The 21,434-nt window shown below is 34.5% G+C and overlaps 3 protein-coding genes across 16 annotated transcripts; all 3 read left to right on the top strand.

The window, feature by feature from the left end:
* Positions 1 to 1,725: 1,725 nt before the first annotated feature.
* Positions 1,726 to 4,369, top strand: LOC141688886 (iron-sulfur assembly protein IscA-like 2, mitochondrial). 4 transcript variants are annotated; one of them, XM_074493021.1, is made up of 6 exons: positions 1,726 to 1,834; positions 1,870 to 1,979; positions 2,845 to 2,969; positions 3,152 to 3,247; positions 3,967 to 4,025; positions 4,217 to 4,369. In XM_074493021.1, the coding sequence occupies exons 1-6, from the start codon at positions 1,762 to 1,764 to the stop codon at positions 4,249 to 4,251; spliced, it is 498 nt and encodes a 165-aa protein (XP_074349122.1). In that variant the 5' UTR covers positions 1,726 to 1,761; the 3' UTR covers positions 4,252 to 4,369. The 4 variants fall into 4 exon arrangements, with proteins under 4 accessions (XP_074349122.1, XP_074349125.1, XP_074349124.1 ...); XM_074493024.1 differs by having other exon boundaries at positions 3,152 to 3,260; XM_074493023.1 differs by lacking the exon at positions 3,967 to 4,025.
* Positions 4,370 to 4,611: 242 nt separating this feature from the next.
* LOC141688885 (protein CIA1-like) lies at positions 4,612 to 12,651 on the top strand. Of its 9 annotated transcripts, XM_074493017.1 has the most exons (11): positions 4,612 to 4,746; positions 4,853 to 5,098; positions 5,786 to 5,932; positions 6,830 to 7,048; positions 7,141 to 7,205; positions 7,460 to 7,525; positions 7,671 to 7,736; positions 9,643 to 9,705; positions 10,046 to 10,115; positions 11,783 to 11,866; positions 12,382 to 12,651. In XM_074493017.1, exons 2-11 carry the CDS (start codon positions 4,904 to 4,906, stop codon positions 12,451 to 12,453), a joined length of 1,047 nt encoding a protein of 348 aa, XP_074349118.1. In that variant the 5' UTR covers positions 4,612 to 4,746; positions 4,853 to 4,903; the 3' UTR covers positions 12,454 to 12,651. The 9 variants fall into 9 exon arrangements, 4 of the variants coding, with proteins under 4 accessions (XP_074349118.1, XP_074349121.1, XP_074349120.1 ...); XR_012562180.1 differs by having other exon boundaries at positions 4,624 to 5,098; positions 11,783 to 11,975; XR_012562183.1 differs by lacking the exon at positions 12,382 to 12,651 and having other exon boundaries at positions 4,624 to 5,098; positions 9,643 to 9,769; positions 11,783 to 11,867.
* Positions 12,652 to 14,309: 1,658 nt separating this feature from the next.
* Positions 14,310 to 21,181, top strand: LOC141688884 (protein CIA1-like). 3 transcript variants are annotated; one of them, XM_074493014.1, is made up of 10 exons: positions 14,310 to 14,665; positions 15,905 to 16,048; positions 16,602 to 16,835; positions 16,940 to 17,028; positions 17,258 to 17,323; positions 17,467 to 17,544; positions 19,067 to 19,129; positions 19,470 to 19,539; positions 20,149 to 20,232; positions 20,854 to 21,181. In XM_074493014.1, the coding sequence occupies exons 1-10, from the start codon at positions 14,480 to 14,482 to the stop codon at positions 20,923 to 20,925; spliced, it is 1,086 nt and encodes a 361-aa protein (XP_074349115.1). In that variant the 5' UTR covers positions 14,310 to 14,479; the 3' UTR covers positions 20,926 to 21,181. The 3 variants fall into 3 exon arrangements, with proteins under 3 accessions (XP_074349115.1, XP_074349117.1, XP_074349116.1); XM_074493015.1 differs by having other exon boundaries at positions 14,311 to 14,665; positions 17,479 to 17,544; XM_074493016.1 differs by lacking the exon at positions 17,467 to 17,544.
* The last annotated feature ends 253 nt before the right edge of the window (positions 21,182 to 21,434 follow it).

Genomic DNA, 21,434 nt, shown 5'->3' with positions numbered 1-21,434 from the left:
AATTGGGCAGAAAGTTTTCTGTAAAACAGAAAAAGTATTATATAAAAAATAAATCATTTGCAAGTGCAATGACCAATCTGCAAATTTATGCAAAACCCAGATTACCCCCGCAATGAAACATTGCGGCATCCGCAATGAAACAACGTGGGTAGGGACATGATAACAAATTTAGCAAGGAGAAAAACCTAACTGTAGAGTAGGGACATGAATTGAAGTTTATTAAGTAGAAATTAATTAAGAACGACCTCTCTAACAATTTAGCATCTGTTTTCAACAGCGGTTCATTACCAATGTCACTCCTCGTACAAACTAACGAACAACTAGCATCAAGACATTTTCCATCAGAAGCAAAATCATTACATCCACGTGTCTCCTTCTCATCCCGCTTTTGTCTAGAAGACTCTACTATACTAATATTATCAAAGGCATCGACAATTGCATCAATCCCTACTCTATCAGAAGCAACCACCAAACTCTCAAACTTCTCAACTTGATCCGTACAAAAGGGTTCACATGACTGCATTGAAACCAATAAATTCTCAACACCACACTCACGATCCGCAACTAAACCTACTTCCCCAAAATCACTCACATTTTCCTCAACCGTACCCATCTCGCTAGCCATGTGAGCCCACCAAAAACCTCAAAACATCACAATTCACAACAACCTGTAATTTCTAACAAATTCAAATAAAACCAATTAAAAAGCACAAATTACATCCGAAACTCATAATTCATAAACTAGAAACCCTAAATCACCAAAGTGTCCCATTAAACACCTAAATTTCAAGTAAAAGAATAAAATTACAAATTATCAGCTATATAATTAACTAATTTCGAAAAATTAACAACAACACAACCAAATTATTGAAAACAATAACTTTGTATTGCAATCACATTATTGTTGAAAACAATAACTTTGTATTCCCCCAATTATATCCCTAACAGTTAAAAACAAACATATTTCGGAAAATTACCTCAAGAATGTATGAGCGAGAGATAGAGAAAGAGAACAAAGCTGCTTGATTAAGGAAGATATCAGGAGCTGTTTGATTTCGCTGAAATCGCTTTTGATCGCCGGTGTTTTGTGTTTGTTTCTGGGTTGGGGCGGGTATAATGGTAGTTTCCGCGTGTGTCTGTGTTTAAAAAACGACTACCGCAATGCTTGGTAGCGCAATGATTCATTGCGGTAGTAGGTTCATGTTTATTTAAAATTCGAATTAATATTTAATATTATTAATATTTTCAAATATTCAAATATTTTAATTTATTACTAAAAATATTGAATAATTAAAATATGTAAATATCAAAATATTTTCCTTTATTATTTTAATATATATTATTAAATATTTAAATATATTAATTTCATTTTAGTGTTTCAATACTTTTAAAATATTGAATATTAAATATTAAATATAATATATAATATTATTATAAAATATTTTATAATATTTTTTAAATATACAATTTTTAATCAGAAATATTAAGAATAATATCTTATTAAATTAATATTTATGTAGTTAAAAAAGCATTGATAAATGAATTAACATAGGAAAATGGTAAAAAAGGGAATGGAGTATATGGGCCACTCCCGCAATGTTTTACCGCAATGAAACATAGCGAGAATAACGGATCCTAATCATTCGTTTTTTATTTCAATGATCTTGATTTATTGGTTGGAAGTGGTCCCTATCCAACTATGGCAGTAGATAGGGACCCATATATATATAATGAGAAAATAGCACACAAGGAGAAGATGATATGCCTTCTTTTTCGTCGAGCTCGTTGATGAAGCGATCTGTTTCGTACTTCGCAGCTCTAATACATCAGAATTTGTTTCGTACTTCGCAGCTCTAATACATCAGAATTATACAATTTTGGGTGTGAGAAGAATAAATCCATCTTCAACTGCTCTTTCTCAGCCTCATTCCACGTCTGTGTCTTCTGAATCTATTCACTTGACAGATAATTTCGTTAGGGTATACTCCCCCCCTCTCTCTGCCCCCCCCCCCTCTCTCTCCCTCCCTCCCTCTCTCACCTCCCTCTCTCTCTCCCTCTCTCTCACCTCCCTCTCTCCCTCCCTCTCCCGCCCCTCTCCCTCCCTCCCCCTTGTTTTCTTTACAATTAACACATCGATTATAGTTAATGACCTGATTAGGCATTCATATTTCCTACTTACTATACATGTAAAAATATGTTTATTTTTTTATATTTTGACACTGCATATACTATTGGCCGTATAGAGTTTGTTTGAATTGAATGTGCTGCATATGTGTATTGGTTTGTTAACCTTCCAAAATTGTTTTACTATCTCACGAATACACCTAAAATTTTAGGCGTTTTTTATTTGTGATCCTGGCATGCTGTCTGAGAAGCTTTTCCTTGCAATGGAAAAAGTTATAGTTACTATTTATATAATTATCTATCTTCTTAGTTTTCCTTGAATGTAAACAGAAAGAAAGTAATACTAATATATTGGCCTGAAATATGTTACAAAGTACACATTTCGTCAAGGTTGAAATTGATTCATATAACATTGCAACGTCTTTTATTACATTTTGTAAGACTGTACATGAAAATGTGATGATATACATAATTTAAAGTAGTCAGAACTTAGGAAAGGCGGCAAGGGTTGGCCTGATTCAACATCGTTGTTTGCTCTGATCCAGTTGAGGTGGTTCTGGATAGAGGTTTATTGGCTTTTACAAGGATTTGTATAGATTGTAACAATCTTCGATAAGGAGAACAGCTTGTATTAGTGTATTCAGTTTTGCATGTCATCATACTTTGATTTTATACGCCACCATATATTATTCATATGACTGACCTGAAGGTGCTTTGCAGCGGATGAAAGAGTTACAAGCAAATGAACATGAAGAGAAGATGCTTCGATTAAGCATAGAAGCTGGTGGATGTTCTGGCTTCCAATATAGTTTTTCACTTGATGATAAGACTAACTCAGATGACAGGTTAACTCAGCTTATCATAGTATCTAACTAAAGTTTACTCTATTCAAAGAAGCTTAAGTTAATCAATACGCGTAGTCTATAATGTAGGCTTTTTCTCCCCTCTTCAGATAGTGCATTAAATGCTCTGCATTCGTTTGTTGTTTTATTCTTTACAATCTTATTTTTATTTCTTCTATTTATAGGATATTCGAGAGGGAAGGGGTTAAACTGGTGGTAGATAATATCTCATATGACTTCGTGAAAGGATCAACTGTTGATTATGTGGAGGAACTTATAAGGTCTGCATTCCAAGTAAGTTAGTTGTGTTACATGGCACATGTTGTAGATCATCTATTTCATCCATGCAAAATAACACTATGTATTAGTAGTCTTTGTGTAAATTATTTATGGATGTCTCCTTGCTATGTATGTAGATTACAGCTTGATAGCCGTCACGTGGTACATGTTATAGAGCATCTTAAGTGTACTTGGTAGATATTTTGTTCATATATACCTTGAGCATTTAAAACACGCCTCATGTTTATATAGTAATAGCAAAAAGCTGCCTTCTGAAGTGGATTAATCTGACAATTGATTATGAGTTCCCTACATCTCAGGCTCCTTGTTTAACAATTTCATGAACCAACCATGTTTTTCATCCATGTAGTATCTCGTCTGTCAAAAGACATTCAAGACAACCCAAGTATCGTAAAACATTAATTGTGGTCAAGAATAGAATGATGGAGAAGAGCATCAATAATATTTAAGGTAAGAGATGGAAATAAGGGTAGAAGTAAAAAAATAGTATGAGAGAAATGCAAATTTCTTCTGAAAAGAACTGTGAAGAACATAGTAGAAAGAAGGAATGTAATTCAGTTACACCCTAAAGTGGAATGAAGGCAGCACTGTAAATTCTATATTCGTTAGTACCATTCAAAAAGTTCAAACCTCATTTCTTTCCTGCAAGTGAACTCAACCTATTTCTATTAACTTTTTAATATTTTCCACTTTTTTACAGCACAAGCATATGTATAAATAATAACAGTTTTCTCCGCTTCTTAGACAAGACGAACATAGGTACATGTACAAATAATGGTAATATTCTCCCTTCGCATAAATAAAGTAGGAACGTGAGATTTTTTCTATATGGTGGCATGAGCATTTAAAATTTTCTTTCCTGCACTTGCCTTTTCTTCGTTTTTCTTGTATATTCTAAAAATCAAGTGATCCTTATATTGCATGAACTTCTACCTTCTTTCATGGTGCAGGTGGCATCGAATCCAAGTGCAGTTGGTGGATGTAGCTGTAAAAGTTCCTTCATTGTAGGATAATTTGAAAACAACGTGAAGAGCTAATCAGTTAGAAGTATCATAGGCACCTTCACTTTTATGAGAAAATACATATCAAATATTTGTACTCTGGCATTACGCAGTGCTAGAAAGTACATTTCGCCTGCCCTGTTCTTGACTTGTCGGAAAGTTGGTTGTTTTCATCACTCCGTGGTGAAGTAACTTCAATTTTATTTATTATTTGTTTTTTTTGAAAAATTAGGTGTACATCAATTCCTCACACCAGTTCAAGAGATTGTTGTTACAACTTACAACTCCTATGTTTTTGGCAAAAAATGGAGACCAAATAAAGGTTGAATATCAATTATAATAATCTATATTACTGTAATATTCCAGAATAAATTAAGAAAAAGGCAAAAAAGATATAAAAAGATAGTGACAGAGACGGACAGGAAATGATAGTGACAGCTAGTAGGCTGGCAGACACTCCCTGTGTTGAAACGTGAAGAGTAAGTAGCCTCAGAGTAGTTGCTAATTTGCTATAGCTTTGAACACAGAGGACTACACACACACACACATTTGTATGTATATAAAATTGAATTAAAGTTTTTTCAGTAATACAGAAAGTTTAGCTTTTTGAATTGATAAACTTTGGCGAGGAGAGAAATGTCTGGGTCCGAGGAGAAGTTTGAACTGGAGGAGACACAGAAGCTTGAAGGACACACGGACAGGGTGTGGAGCGTCGCCTGGAATCCTGTTGCCGGCACCGATGGCAAACCACCCATTCTCGCTTCTTGCAGCGGCGACAAGACTGTTCGTGTCTGGACTCAAAATCCTACCACTTCTGCTTTCTACTGCATGGTCTCTCTCTCTCTCTCTCTCTCGCCCCCCCCCCCCCACACACACACACATATCACTGGAATTACGTGAACCATTACTACCATAATTTTCTATAAGAATTTGATGAGGCAGACGTATAGAGGTCTAATTTATCTCAGGGCGTGAGTGTGTGACAATAATATTAACTCAAGTAATGGCACCGATTCATTCATCAGTGTGAATTAAGTCTATTCGTTTAACTGTTAACTGTTCTATTTTTGTAGACTTTAAAATTATATATTTTATGCGTTTTCGTGCTGATATGCCTACTTTATGATTGTCTATAATAAACATATAGGAGCTTTATTCTCTATCTTTGACATTGCATACAAAGCCAAGTACTGCTAGTTGAAGTACATTCTACTCGAACTTATTATGTGGTCCAGGGAGTGTGTATCCTATTATTTGATGCCTCTCTGGAGGCAATTTCCAATTAGTTTGTTTTGAAACTAACTTCTTATTTATAAATAATGCCACATTCTGCATTTTATTTTCCGTTGTAATTTCATAGGGAGAGGAACACAACTATTTGATAACAATGAAGAATCTAGATTTATCTATCTTCTTTTCTCATAATATTTATGTGCTCTTATTTTACTGACAACATGATGTTCTTATTATCTTCACAAGAATTCATGCTGGCATATACTGATGTCCATGCTTATGCAGGCAACTATTGACGAAGCTCATACTAGAGCTGTTAGATCATGCTCCTGGTCACCATCTGGTCATTTGTTGGCAGTGGCAAGCTTTGATGGCACGGTTTCCATATGGGACGAGATCGAAACTCGCTTTAAACTTTGGTACTACTTAGAGGTATTATCGTAGTGGCAACTTCAATGTCACAATCACCAGTTAATTGTTAACATAACTTATCTTGCTTGCAGGGACGGAGGCAGGGGGTGGCCGGCGGTGCGGCCGCCACCCCAAACTCCGGTATAATCATGAAATTAGTATCAAAATTTATTTAAAAAATTTACATATTTGTATATTTAGTAGTAAAAAAATATATTTTCAATTCACCCCCTCGAAAATATATAAAATATATGAATTTAGTTCTAATATTAATGATATTTACCATAGTTATGAATTTAGATACATGAATTCAAGTATATTTGTACATTAAAATTGTTAAAAATAATATTTATTTATTTATTTAATATATAATAAATTAAAAATATAAATCAATTACTCCGAAAAGAATTTCGCCACCCCAAAGTCTGGTTTCTGGCTCCGTCCCTGCTTGCTTGCAGTACTTTCAGTCAACTCCTGATCATATATGTCTTTTGCAATTAGTGCTACCTGTTTTGAGAATGTTGCCAATTTTGGCAGGACAAAAACAGATGTTATGCTCTACCTGAAGGAGGCATTTTAATCCATGAGCTATTTATTATTTGCACTCACTTTGTTATACTTGACACTATATACAGATAATCCTCAAATCACTTTCTAGTTCATTTTGGGGGGACTATTAATTCCATCCTCTCCCTAGGTATTTTTATTCTCATTGGAATGAACTAAAAAGTGATTGAAATTTTAGTCGATGGGATAGTTTAGAGACCAAAGGCAGTATGAATATGAGCAAATACCATAATAGTCCAGGAATTATAATCCTTGAAGTCCATCTTCTAATGTACCTTTTGATATTTATGTCAAAATTTAGTGCACAGTGACACTGTTGGGAAATCTTATTGTTTTTATGCATCTCTACAGGGTCATAAAAATGAAGTTAAAAGTGTGTCTTGGGATGCATCTGGCGCTCATGTTGCCACTTGCAGCAGAGATAAATCTGTTTGTATTTGGCGAGTTGTGGAAAAATCTGAACATGAAAGGCTTGCAAAGTTAGTAAAACACACACAAGATGTCAAAATGGTCCAATGGCACTCGTTCAAGGATATTTTGTTTTCATGCAGCTATGATAATACAATTAAGGTATAAATGATATAAATTTATTTTCATATAGCAGGTGTTGCTCTTGTTTAACTGAATGGAATAATACTAAGCATTTGAAATACCATCTGCAGGTTTGGCCAAGATATAGTGACTATGATTGGTGGTATTATGCTCAAACTTTGAATCGTGCGAACAAGTACAACCTGAATCCTTTCTCTAATTAAGTACAAGTTTTCACATTATAAATTAGATTTTAAGAATAAGAGGGGGGGGGGGGGGGGGGGGGCGACGGGGCCTTGCAGTAAGCTACCCTTGATACCTCGAAGCTGATATAATACTCCCCGGGCGAGTTTATATTCTAGTCAGAATACAGGTATATAATTGAGATGATGTTCCTGTGTATAACACTTGTAATTTGGTCTTATTAAGCTATACCATCCATTTCTGTAGTGGACACTCATCAACAGTCTGGTCTATATCTTTTAATGCCACTGGAGACAAAATGATTACATGCAGGTATGAAATTTCTTGCTTTCTTACACTGCTTTTTGGATATTTGTCCTTCCGTGTTTATGATATTGGAAAAGATATATTCATAAATTAGTTGCTTGTATAATAATACAATTTGTCTTGGGTTGAATGACACATGTTGACTTTGCAGTGATGATCTTTCCATAAAGATATGGGGTCCAGAAAGGATGCAGACTGGTCATGGCTATGTACCTTGGTATTGAACTTGCTATTTACAGTCTTGAGTCTTATTTTATTGTCATGACTTAAAATACTTAATCTTTGCAAGTTATTTGACTTCTAGAATCTATTTACATGATTAGTGTCCACGATCATGAAAATGTTAAATTTATGTGTATATATTGTAATCACTTGGTTGCTATAACTTGGGGAATGGTTGTGGTTCTAATTTTTCAGATTTAGAGCCTAGTGCTTATAATATTTATGCAAGTATTTTAACATGTTCAACCTTTTTTTAAATTACGACTTCATTGTGGCAGAACATCCATAGACAGTTCTACTCAAATCAATTAAGTCTAATTCGTGAACAAGATGGGCCGGCACGCAGCAATATGAGTCCTTCGTTGCAAACTGGCAATACAACCCTATCTTAGGCCATGCTTGTGAGACACCATTTGTGCATACTTATTTTCAAATTTAATCCGTGTAATTTTAATTTTCATATACTGCTTTTTACTCCATCTTTATTTATTGATCGTTTTGACGAATGCATCTAGAATTTTACACCTGAAATGTAAAAACACCTCCTCGTAATAATGATCTTTATCTTCCAAGTTGGTTCTGAGTCAACTTTCCAATGACTGTCTTCTTTTCATGTTCTATTATTTTGTCTACTTGCCCATCCAATAGCATAAGTATATCAACTAATATATCTCTTCTAATATTTAGCTTCTTAACAGCTAATTCGCCAAACCTTTAATTCATAAGTGATGACTAGGGGCTACCTTTGTTTTTGTTAAATTTTCGTGTAGTTGGGTATGGATCTGTTTATCACCTGTTTTAAAAAGTCTGTGTTAGTCCACTGCCTGATGTAGTCTTCATTTCTTTCGTTAACAATTGTAGAGCATTACTACTGTAATTTCCTATCATCGTGCAGTAACTTCTTACCAGTTCTAATGGGAAGTGCTTCCCTCCTAGCTTGGTTACAAGTAAACTCACATTTGACTACCTAAATTTTCATTCTATTAAGTCAGAAGCATTGTCAAGAACTGGTAGAGAAGCGGCATTGCCCTTTTTACTCATGCAACAGGTGAGATCAATGATATTACCTGGGTCCAAGACAATAGAAACAAATTAGGGTGGTAGGCCATATAATAAAAGAGGAAGAATTGCACAAAATTTAGATAAATAAGAGATAAAGAGAGAGATATGTATCAATATAGGTTTTTGAAAATAGTAGACAAGATCGAAGAAATTTTAGAGAGGGGAAAGTTAACAGTAGTTTCTGAATAGAGAAACAAATATTGGAACTATTCCATCATATTCATATTTTAAATTAGTAACGATCAAATTACATTTTAGGATTAAAGTCAACTAGCCTGAATCACTTATACTAGAGTTAACCTTCACTAACTTGATTGTTATCCTACTAACATTTCCCTTTATTATCGAAGTTACATGCCTCTCCAGTTTATAGGCATCATCACACAAGTTGATAATTTGATACTGGACACTTCAAAATTTGCCTACCACATATTTAAAGACGCATTAAGCACTCCGTATTTTATCAAAGATAGATGAAATCTTTATTTGGGAGCATCACAGCTTAGGTAACTTCTGACCGGAGAAGATAAGTTGAGCTCAATTTTTCAGATTTGTGTTCTTTAACCTGGCATTTCTTAAATATTTGGAGCACAACTAATTATTTTATCAAAAATGATATATGCGATTAGCTGGACTTCACATTTTCATTAAGCGCTGATTGTTCAGCATCTAACTGCATTTTGAGAGCTCACAAGATTTAATATTACACCTTTTACCCACCCTCGTACCCGGCTCTTCAGTATTCTGATATAACGTTTGTCTGGACTAAATTTTTGACTTGTCAGTTAACTTTTAGTTAAATACAAATGCTGATGAAACATTTGTATTTGGAATTTCAGGAAGCATCTTCAAACTATATCTGGCAATCATGATCGAACAATTTTTTCAGTCCACTGGTCAAGGTACCGGATCATACGAAAGAACTCGTCTATTTCACTTCTGATTTACGGTTCAAACTATGTTCTGGTATGCATTTTATATTATTCAACTAATACTCTTATGAACAGAAATTAATATTAATTTTCATGTTCGAACTAGAGATATAAGTATTATTGAAATATTTAGTTCCGAAATTTTACATTAGAAATGAAACAGCGCGGAATTCTAGCTTTTAGTTTGTTGTAACTGCCTCCTAGTAGGTTGAAAATCTTTGTTAACTGCGCTCGTCAGTTGAAGCTCGGTAAATGTTAGTGTCCATCTCCTTTCTTGATATTATTGTTTTTCACTATGCAATTATTACAGCGAAGGAGTAATTGCTAGTGGAGCAGCTGTTGATGCCATTTGTTTATTTGAAGAGAATCGAGATAGTTTGGTATGTTTATACGTCTTCTTAATTCTCCTTGCATGTTCTTTTGTTAAGAATATTTTGGCAAGCTTACACGCCTTTCTAATTCTACTGAAAGATATTTCTTTGCTCCTTTCCCTTCCCATTATAAAGTTTTGTAGAAATACTACGCCGCCTTCTTCGAGTACATTGTGATAAAGTGTTTTCCCCTTTGCTTACATGACAGCAGGAAGTTATATTAATAATGGTGATATCATGTCTGAGTGCATTTCTTTTGGAGCTGTAATTTTTTGTAGAATATTTTTGTTCATGTTGTTGAACTGCATAAGCAGTTGTACATTGACAGATTCTTATGATAGTTTTGTCCCTCTCCCCTACTGATAGACACACACGCAAAAGAAAAAGGGAACAGAGAAATCAACTATGTGATTTAAGTGTTGGGCTTGTAGCACCACCACAATTAAGAACCCCAGCCCCCTACTGATATTTCCAGGCAACGCTTTTCTTATTAGAACAGTGCTCCTCTGTTATTTATAGTGATCCTCCTTTGACGCGTTTACTTTCTTTGTTAATAAACCATTTTTTGTAAGAGATCAATGGTAATTTTCTCTCTGCCCAAGCCATTGAAAATGGATGTTTGTTGGATTCTGTGTGTTGTGTTATGAAAAGCCAGTACCATGGTCTTTCACTACCTTGCTTCTAAATTTTGTTTTAATTCATTTGTGGAGTTCAAAGTCCTATGGTCTTAAATAATATAGTAGAAGGGGATTGGGATCTTAATTCGTTTTTTAACAATGTATTACCAACATATTGACTGTGGAAATAATTTTAAGAGGTTAAACTGAGTTTTGTAGGAAAGTGCAGGTTAAGCAGAGTTATATAAATACCTAAGCAGATACCAAGACTCAGAAAATAAAAGCAATTCAGTAATGTTACAGTGCAGGGAGAGACGGAGAGTAAATGGAATTAAATGAATTGTGAAGAAAATTGCAGACAGAAAGGAGGGAGGAAGAGGGAATAGATTGATGTAGTGTGGGAAGCATGTGATTATTGCAAATAGAAATTTGTGATATATTTGATAGTAAATGAATGGGAGAAACCGACAAGGAAAGACCATTCTCTTGTAAAATAATTTAATTGAGCTTATGTGTAAATTTGCACGAAATGACAGAAATTGCATTCCTTCCTTCGAAGAGAACTTTAGGTAAGAGATTAACAGTGTTCAATATTACAAACTCTGGTCCAACGCAAATGTGTTAAAGATTACATATGCGATTTGAAATTTAGCCCTTCCTTTACAATTGAGCTCTATAATTCATATCTTTTTTTATTATAGACTGCACATATATTTAAATCATGGCCATCCTTAAATATTGAACAGTAGTATATTTAGTTGAACAGTAAACTTTTAATGATACCTGACTTTAGTCCAAGTGTCTAGGTGCAGGCTGTTTCAAAACTTGTTAATCAACTCAGTTGAACTTTTTGTTCCGCTACTCAAGTACTTTGATTATTAGAGGAAAGCTGGAACTGGTTGCTGTGTTCTCTGTTATGCATAAAAGGGCCAGATAAACTGGTCTATTATAGAGATTATCTACTGAAGTTTTTGCTTCTAAAAGTTAATGGTTAACATGTATGCTCTAATTCAGCTGACTTCTAGTAACGATTGATCTTTACTGTGTATTTTGTCACAGGAAAGTGAAGCTACCTATAAATTGCTTTTGAAAAAGGAAAAGGCTCATGAAACAGATGTAAACTCAGTGCAGTGGAGCCCCAAGGTGAACTCCCCCCCCCCTCCCCACCACCTCATCCTCCATGGTCTTGTTAGAATCTGAGGTCTAGCACAAGTATTGTTATCTCTACATTACATCATCGCTCATTTTATAGGTGGAGTTACATGATCTATCTTCTATATGTTGGTGATACCTATGAGTCAACTCCCCCCCCCCCCTATCTAAGATCCCCAACGTAGTATATTTCATTTACGCAACTGTTTCTTAAAGCTTGCAGTGTTCCGCTATTCGTAATGGCGTTCCATTTTCACTTTTTTGAATTTAATAGGCAGGACTTTCATTGATTGATTTTATTTTTTCTCGAAACTAAGAAAGTTACATTATGCTGGCTTCAAGCAAGGCTGATCCAAGTGTAGAGAATCTCCTATTGTTTGGTTTACCTCTAGGATTAGGGTTTAAGTTGATTTTGATACCTTGGTGAGGATCAACTCCTTTTGATTAGGTCCAAAATCTCCTTTGAAATATCTCTTACATTTACGTTATACTGTATCATTTTCCAGGGAATTGGGCTGCTTGCCTCGTCAGGTGATGATGGAACCGTCAAGATTTGGAAGTTGACTTCTCACCAGTGACATATGTCTAAAAATAACGTTGTACATTCAATGTTGTGCAAATATCAGTTTATGTAATCTGCAGATTTCGGCAGTGAGATTTCAATGCAACTGAATGTAAAATGATTTCTATATCTAATGGTTGAACATGATGGATATATACCGTTATTTTGTGACAATAAACAGAATGAGAGCAATAGCATACAGTGCATTTGTGAATTTTGATTTAGTCATGGTAACACAATTCCATACTTTTGTTTTTTTCTGATAAGTTTCGTCAATGTTTCTCACACTAAGTGTTGTTGCAAGTGATTTGATATTATTACCAGTTTCAAACTGCAGTAGAAATGAAAGTGTTTTTGAGTAGTCCAGGAGTTGGCAGCACAATCAGCGAGTACTCGTAAAAGTCGGATACCCCAAAGTAAAGTGCCTCGGTGTGTACACACACTTTCATCAGTGGCTAGAGAGCCAGGATGGACAGACAATGACAATCAGAAGATGATCATCTACAGTACATGTAATTATCACCCTGGAGTCTCGGCATGTAACTATTGTTACCAAGGGAAGAGGTTGGAATATCCATTAGACTACAATGGGATCGATGCCTCATATTGATCACTACCGGAGTCGACCCCTTAGGAAGTAGGAACTACTAATTCTTCTTTTAAAAAGCTCTTGGTAAATCCTTCTACTTGCTTTATCAATCTTGTTACGTTAGAATATACAAAAGAAAGCAATCAGTAATCCAGGAACCTCAATCTTATGTATTAGTTAGTGTTTGAATTAGTTATTAGAAAAGAAACCAGAGAGTATAGAATGGTAACCAAAGTTTTTATATTATTCTCGTTCTCACCATTCTCATTCCCGTTTCTTCATTTTCAAATTTTTGAACTCCCTACGTAGCACCTGAAGCCGTACTTTTTTAACTTTTTCAACTCACTGGCCACTTTATTTTTCTGCTAGTGCTTTGAACTCATTCTCGACGTTCATCCAAACGTCACAAAATTGTTTTAACATTGTTTCTTCTTTTGTACAATTTTTTACAGTGTACCATACACATGTATAAAATATAAAATACAATAACCTTGTTGAAGTAGATGCGCACTAATAAATTCTGATAAATTAATTTTTTTATCTCAGTTTTGTTTCACAAAACAACTTGGTATGTTAGGCAGAAGCAGAACTTGGCCTGTCACGCAAATGACTATTGATGTTTGTAGTATATGACAATGATATGTATTGAATATGCACTATGCAAATTTGGAACTCCGAAGTGCATGCCTTTGGCGTTCTCCTCCCCCTGCCCTGTTTTAGTAAAGTTGGCTGCTCTTGTCAGTTTGAATTAAAATTATCTTTAATTTTTTTATTTTTTACTTTTACACTTTTTCTTGTATTTCGATTACGACTAATTGATTATTTTTTTTGGTTATCACTTTCTATATCAAAGGCATTGATCTTATGACTCATAAACTCCTATGGTCTTGGCAAGAAAATCGGTTTGAAGTTTGGATCTTATTTGAAAATAAACGATATTTAATTGCAGTTGTTCATTTCTTTATTCAACGCAAAATTATAACCATCTTTTTACTAATATTTTCGTTTATTTATTATTATAGTTGTTGATTTTTCTACTGGTAGTACTTACTATAAACGCATTAACGTGTATAAAGATGAAATAAATACAGTATATTGTATAAAATTTGCTGATCTCGGTAAAATAATAATAATAATAATTAAACGGTGAGGATGGAGTAAATAAAATTGGTAGTAATAGTTTGGGACAGAGACAGGAAATGACAGTGGCATCTGGCAGTGACACTCCCCTTGGTCAAAAACGTGATGAACAAGTAGGCTACGTAGCCTACTACTCTACTAGTCTCAAAGTAGTGCTCATAGCTGCGAGGTGTGAACTCAAGGCACTATACATCCAGGCATTATACATACATTAATAAATGTGTGTGTATATATATTGAATCAAACTCTCTCCAGTAGTAATACTTTGTCTTAGTTTTTTGAATTGATAAGTTTGAGAGAGAGAGAGAGAGAGATGGGAGAGAGATCAGAACTGAGGGAGATACAGAAGCTGGAAGGTCACAATGGCAAGGTATGGAGCGTAGTCTGGAACCCTGTCGCCGGAACCGACGGTACACCGCCGATTTTGGCTTCTTGCGGCAGCGACAACACCGTTCGTATCTGGAAGCAAAATTCTGCCACTTCTGCATTCGACTACCAGGTGCCTCTTCTTCCTCTTTACTCTGTCTCTGTTTTAGACACACTCACATTATGTTGAAGGAGGAGCATGAGAAACTGTATAAATTCTATTCAACTAATCTCTCTGCTGATTATACACACAGTGTTCGTATTATAAATGATCTAAGACTTATAATACACAAAAACTGTATTATAACGCAGAGATGTTTATAATGATACTAGATTATGATGTATCCTGTTTTTGAAGCCTGTCTAGTTTTACTAATACATACAAACTGTATTTATCTAGTTTTACTAATTTCTCTGGAGATTACACACACAGAGATGTATTACAATGACTAAGAAACTGTATTTATTAGTTTAACTTTTATTCACCGTAGATTACAAACTGATGTGTGTGTGTGTGTGTGTTATGCTGAAAATTTGATGGAATTGTAATCTTCGGTTTTATTATTATTTGTTATAGTGTGTGTGTATGAGAGAATACTATTTGATTTTGTTTCTGTAAATTGTTGTTAGAATCGCTATGTAATTAATTTAGACTGTTTGCTTTTACTTGATCAGTTATTAGTATAGTTTTTTTTTTGTGTGTGTGTGTATATATATATATACAAAAATTGATTTTACACATGTTTTAGGTCTGATATATCTTTTGTTGGAGTTCCACAGAGTAACAATAACTAGCTCAAGTACTCGCACCAGATTTGTTAATCACTCTGATATATGTCTATTCGTTATTACTGTGTGCTGTTTGTTTTTTTTATTATAAATTTTAAGAATGACACTTTTTATGTGATTTTGTCTGTGTTGACATGCCTGCCATAAGACTGACTGCATCAAGTAGTAAATGTGACAAAGGAGCATTACTCTATAACTTTATGTTGCATACAAGTAGTCAAGTGCTGGTTCAAGAACATTGAAGTGGAAGGAATTTTGTGGTCCTTGGGAGTGTGTATCCTGTTTTTTAATGCCTGTCTGGAAGCAGTTTTGATTTGGTCTATTCTGATTTGTTTTATGAAATTAGCCTCTTAGTCATGAGTCATGCCACATCCCGGGTCTTTATTATCCATTGTAATTACATAGAGGAACACAGTTATACACCTACTATTAGATAACAATAAAGAAAAATCAAGTCTTATTCTCTATCTAGTTTTCTCACAATATTATACAATAGTATTCTAAAATTTCTTAATAGACTGATGTTCTTTATTATTTTCACAAGACTTCTCCCAGGCATACACTTACGTTTATGCTTGTGCAGGGAAATACTGGAAGAGTTTATAAAGGAACTACTACATCATGTTGCTGGACACCACATGGTAGGTTGTTGGCAATTGCAAGCCAAAGAACCATTTCCATATGGGACGAGAATGAGAATTCCTTGGAACATGTGCTGAAGATAGAGGTATTATAGCGATGACTTCATTGTCACAATCACCAGTTAATTGTTATGATAACTTGTATTGCCAGTTTTTCAGTCAGTTCTTGTTCATACATGTCTGTCGTTTGCAAGTACCACTACCTGTTTCGAGAAATGTTTCCAGTCCTGGAAGGGATCGCAACAGATGTTATGCTGTACATGTTTGGAAGCATTTTAATCCCTTGGCTATCTATAATTTGCACTCTTTTTGTCATACTTAATCCCTTAAACAAATCCTACATATGAACTATTATTTATCTCTTCCTAGTTCATTTTGGTGGGGCTAGTAATTCCATCCTCCCCTAAGTAATTTAATAGAGATGAACTAAGAGGGATACAAATTTTAGTCAAGGGGACAACTCAGCGACCAAAGACCGTATGAACATGAGCAAATTATATAATAGTCCGGGGGTTGTAATACCATGAAACAGAAATGGCCTTAAAATCCATCTTCATACGTAACTTGTAATTTTTATACATAAACTTTTTGCACAATGACGCTGCAGGAAAATCTTATTGTATTTATGCATTCCTCCAGGATCACAAGAATGAAGTTGTAAGTGTGTCTTGCGACGCATCTGGCAACCATCTTGCCACTGCCATCGGAGGTTCTATTTGGCTCTTGGAACGTGTGGGTGTGGGATATGCAGACTTTGATTACAATGAGTCAATTGACAAATTAGTAGGAGAAACAGAAAGTGTACAATCGGTCCAATGGCACCCGCTAGATGAAAGTATTTTGTTTTCATGTGGATCTGATGATTCTATTCAGGTATAAAAGATATAAATCTTTGCCTTACAGCACTCGCGGTCTTTTTGAACTGAATAAAATAGTATTAAGCATTTGAAATTTTTTGCATGATACTCTATCTGCAGGTTTGGGAAAAAAATATTGACAACGGTGAGTGGGTTTTTGGTCAAACTTTGGATTCTGCAGAGAAGTACAACCTGAAACCTTTCTCTAGGTAAATATAATTCTGCACATAATATATTTGTTAATAAATTACTTGCCACTAGGCTATCTCTAATTCCTTGAAGCTGGTATAATACTCCACGACTAACTTTATTTTCTTGTCAGAATACCAGTGTGTGTGTGTGTGTGTTTGTGTGAGCAATAATACTTGAATAGAGATGTTGATCCTATGTATTACACATCTAATCTGGTCTTATAAGCTATACCATTCTTTTCTGTAGTGGACACTCATCTAAAGTCTGGTCTATATCTTTTAATGCCACTGGAGACAAAATGGTTACTTCTTGGTACGAATCTTCTTGCTTTCTTGCACTATGTTTTTTGGATATTCATGCTACTAGACTAGAGTATTGACCTTCTGTGTTCATGATACTGGAAAAGACATCTATTTCATTAGTTGCTAATATAATGTTACTAAGTTGTCCTTCAGCTCACTTTGCAGTGAGGATCTTTCCATAAGAGTATGGGGTGCAAAAAAGGAGCAGTATGGTTATGATTATGGTCATTGGTAATGAACTTGCTTATTCACAGTCTTGAGTCTTGTCTTATTGACATCACTTATAATACTTGATCTCCACAAGTAATTTGACTTCTAGATTCTATTTACATGGAGATTGTCCATGATTCATGACAATGTTAAATTTATGTACATATTGTCATTACTGGGGAATGACTGTGTTCTGATTTCTCAGCTTTAGAGTCTATTGATTTTAAAATTCATGCAAGTACCCTAACATGTTCAACAGTTTCTTTTTCGATATTTCATTGTGGCAGAGCATCCATAAACAATTTTACTCAAATCAATAATTTTTTAGTAACAAACAAGGCAGCAATACTAGTCCTTTATTGCAACGACCCTATCTTATGCCATGCTCGCAAGACACCTTTTGCAAATATATAGTATCATATAATCCATTCCATGTAATTTTCCTTTTCTTATTTCGCTTTTTGCTCCATCCTTATTTATGGATCGTTTTAACAAGTGCATCTAGAAGTCTATACCTGAATAGTAAAAGACCTCGCTCTAATTAATCATCTTTATCTTCCAAGTCGGTGTTGCGTCAACTTTCCAGTTATTGCCTTTGTTTCAAATTTAATTCTCTTCTGTCTACTAGCCCATCCAATAGCATAACTATATCAACTAGAATATCTCTCTAATTTTTTTGGCTTCTTATCAAACCTTAAAGTAGAAGTCAGGATAGTGGCTACCTTTGTTTTTGTAGATTTTTTTTGTACCTGGGTATACATCTTGTCTATAACCTGTTTTAAAAGGCCTGTATTAGTCCAATGCCTGGTGTAGTCTTGCATTTTTCTCTCTTCTCAATTATAGGGCATTACTATTATAAGTTACTCTTGTTGTGCATTACCTTATTTATCTTATTCAATGATAAGTGCTTTGTTATAAGTAAAATCACATTTGACACCCTAAATTTTCATTTTAATAACTCTGAAGCTGGACACTTCAAATTTTGCTCACTTTTTATTTGAAAAATCCCTAAGCACACAGTATGCGGGTAAAGATAAATGAAATCTTAATTTGGCAGCATCACAACTTAGGTATTTCAGACCATAGAATATTTGGAGCACTACTAACTATTTTGTCAAAAATAAAATATGCTATTCGCTGTGTTTTACATTTTCATATACCACTAGAATGTTTAGCATTAAAATGCCAACTGGGGGCTCACAAGGTTAAATAATAAAGATACCTTTTACCCGCGCTCCTACCCAACTCTTCAGTATACTGAGATCCCATCTGCCTGGACTATATTTTGACTTGTAAATTATTAAAAGTAACTCTCTAGGTAGTTATTTCTTACTTAAGTACCTCACTGTAGGGTATAGCTAAAATTTTAAGGATTAAACAGCAAGTATTGAAATTTAAGGATGCACTTGCACCAAGATTATCGTGCAATAGTTGCTTTTTAGTATCCACAAATAAATAGTTTTATTGTCATGTACGGCAAATAACCGTTTTTAGTTCAGTAAGATACAACTGCTGATTATATATGCGTAAATGGGGTTTTCAGGAAACATCTTCAAACTCTATCTGGCTATCATCATCAAAGAATTTTATCAGTCCATTGGTCAAGGTACTGGATCACATGAAAGTACTTCTTCCAGTTCACTTCTGATTTTATGGTTCAAACTATGTTCTGGTTTGCATTTTACGACATTAAAATGAAACTCTTGTTAATAAGAGTTAATATCAATATTCATTTTTGAAATAGATGTATAAGTAAAATAAAGTATTCTAGTTTTAAAATATGATATTAGAAAGGAAAGAGGAGTGAAATCATTTAGTTTATTGTAACTTTCTCCTAGTAAGTTGAAACTCTGTGAACTGCACTCATCAGTTGGATCTCAGTAAATGTAATTGTCTATCTCTTTTTACTTCCTATCTTGATATTAATTACTATGAAATTACTGCAGCAACGGAATAATTGCTAGTGGAGCAGCTGACGGTGCGATTTGTTTATTTGATGAGAATCTGGATGGTTCGGTATGTTCATATGTTTTCTTAATCTCCTTGCATGTTCTTTTTTAAGGATGGTTTGGCATGCTTACACATCTTTCTGATTCTACTCACAAGGTGTTCTTTTGTCCCTTCCCTTTCCATTCTCAAGTATCGTAGCAATACTATGCCTTCTTCTTCTTTTACATCATGACTGAATTTTGTTTCTTCTTTCCCAAAGAACTCTAGATAAGTGATTACTATAGAATATTACAAACTCATAGTCCAGCATAAATATTTGTATATGTACATATCGAGTTGAAATTTTGTCCTTCCTGTTCAACTGAACTTCAAGATCCATGTCTTCCTTTCTTTTACAAAGTACAATGACCTATAATCATATATGATAGAGTGATCATTGTTAAATTTTGAATAGTAAGTTCTCTGTGGTATTTGACTTCAGTCCTAGTGTGAATGCGACTCAGTTGAACATCTTTCTGTTCTGCTAGTCAAGTTCTATTATTTATACAGGAGCCATACATACTGGTTCGTTAAATAGATTATCTACTGAAGTTTTTTCTTCTAAAGAATAATTGTTAACATATGTAATCCAACCGATTTTCAGTGACAATGGATCGTTACTGTCTTTTTTCACAGGAAAGTGAACCTATGCATAAATTGCTTTTGAAACAGGATAATGCTCATGGACACAATATAAACTCGGTCCAGTGGAGCCCCATGGTAAGCTCTCCCCCTCCCCACCACCATATACTCCATGATCTTATTAGAATCTGAGGTCTGACATAAGTAGTATTATCTCCACATAATGTTGTCACTTTTATATTGCTGGAATTACATGATTTGTCTTCTATATGTTGCTCATACCTATGAGTCAAATTTCCCATGTATCTAAGATTCCTAAACTAGCATACTTCATTGGTAGAACTGTGTTTCTTAAAGCTTGCAGTGGTCTGCTATTCTTAGTGACATTTAATTTTTACTTTTTCTAAATCAAGTAGGTAGAAATTCCAATGATTGAATTTCTTTCCTAGGAACTGAGAGTTACATATGGGGTTACTTTGATCAAAATTCTTGTTCAGTGAATAATTTTCTCAAAATAAAATCTCAACAGCCATTTCAACATTTGATATAGTTTGATATTAAAGTTTTATATTACAAATAAATTACGATGCTGGCTGCAGATAAGGTTGAAGTCTAGGAATGCTTGGTCTCAGATGGTTTAGTTTACTTTGTGTAGAGATAAGTTAATTTTGATAACTTTGCGAGGATCCTAACTCCTACATAGTAGGGTCCAAATTCTCCTTTGAAATATCTTTCTTATTCTACTGTATCTTTTTCCAGGGGACTGGGCTGCTTGCCTCGGCAAGTGATGATGGAACTATCAAAATATGGAAGTTGACTTCTCCCCCGTGACATATAAGTGAATTAATTACGCCATACATTCAAATGTTTTGCGATATCAGCGTATGTAATATGCAGATTTCAGCAGTGAAAGATTTCAATGCAACTGACAGAAAAGTGGTTTCTATATCTAATGCTTAAGCATGACAGTTAATGGTTATATGCCTGTTATTTTGTGGATGTTTAGAATGAGCAATAACATACAGTGCATTTGTGGATTTTGATTTGGTCTTGGTAACAAGATTCTGTGCTTTATCATTTTCTAATATGTTTCTTATATGGTTCTCCCATTAATTATTGTTGCGGGTGATTTGATATATCCAGTTCAAACTGCAGTAGAGAATGATAGGAGTGTTTTGAGTAGTCCAGGAGTTGGCACCACAAATCAATGAGTATTATGTAAAAAATGGGAGCATCCCTGACCTATTTGAACTCCCGAACCTTCTCGCTCCGATGAATTGTGTAATATCTCCGGTAGCTTGGTAAGGAGATGCATGTACTAGTACTACCCACAAAATTAA

This window comes from Apium graveolens, chromosome 10 (assembly GCF_009905375.1).
Source record: "Apium graveolens cultivar Ventura chromosome 10, ASM990537v1, whole genome shotgun sequence".
Taxonomy (NCBI): domain Eukaryota; kingdom Viridiplantae; phylum Streptophyta; class Magnoliopsida; order Apiales; family Apiaceae; genus Apium; species Apium graveolens.
The sequence above is the reverse complement of the archived record's forward strand: the minus strand, read 5'-3'. Positions and strand labels throughout refer to the sequence as shown.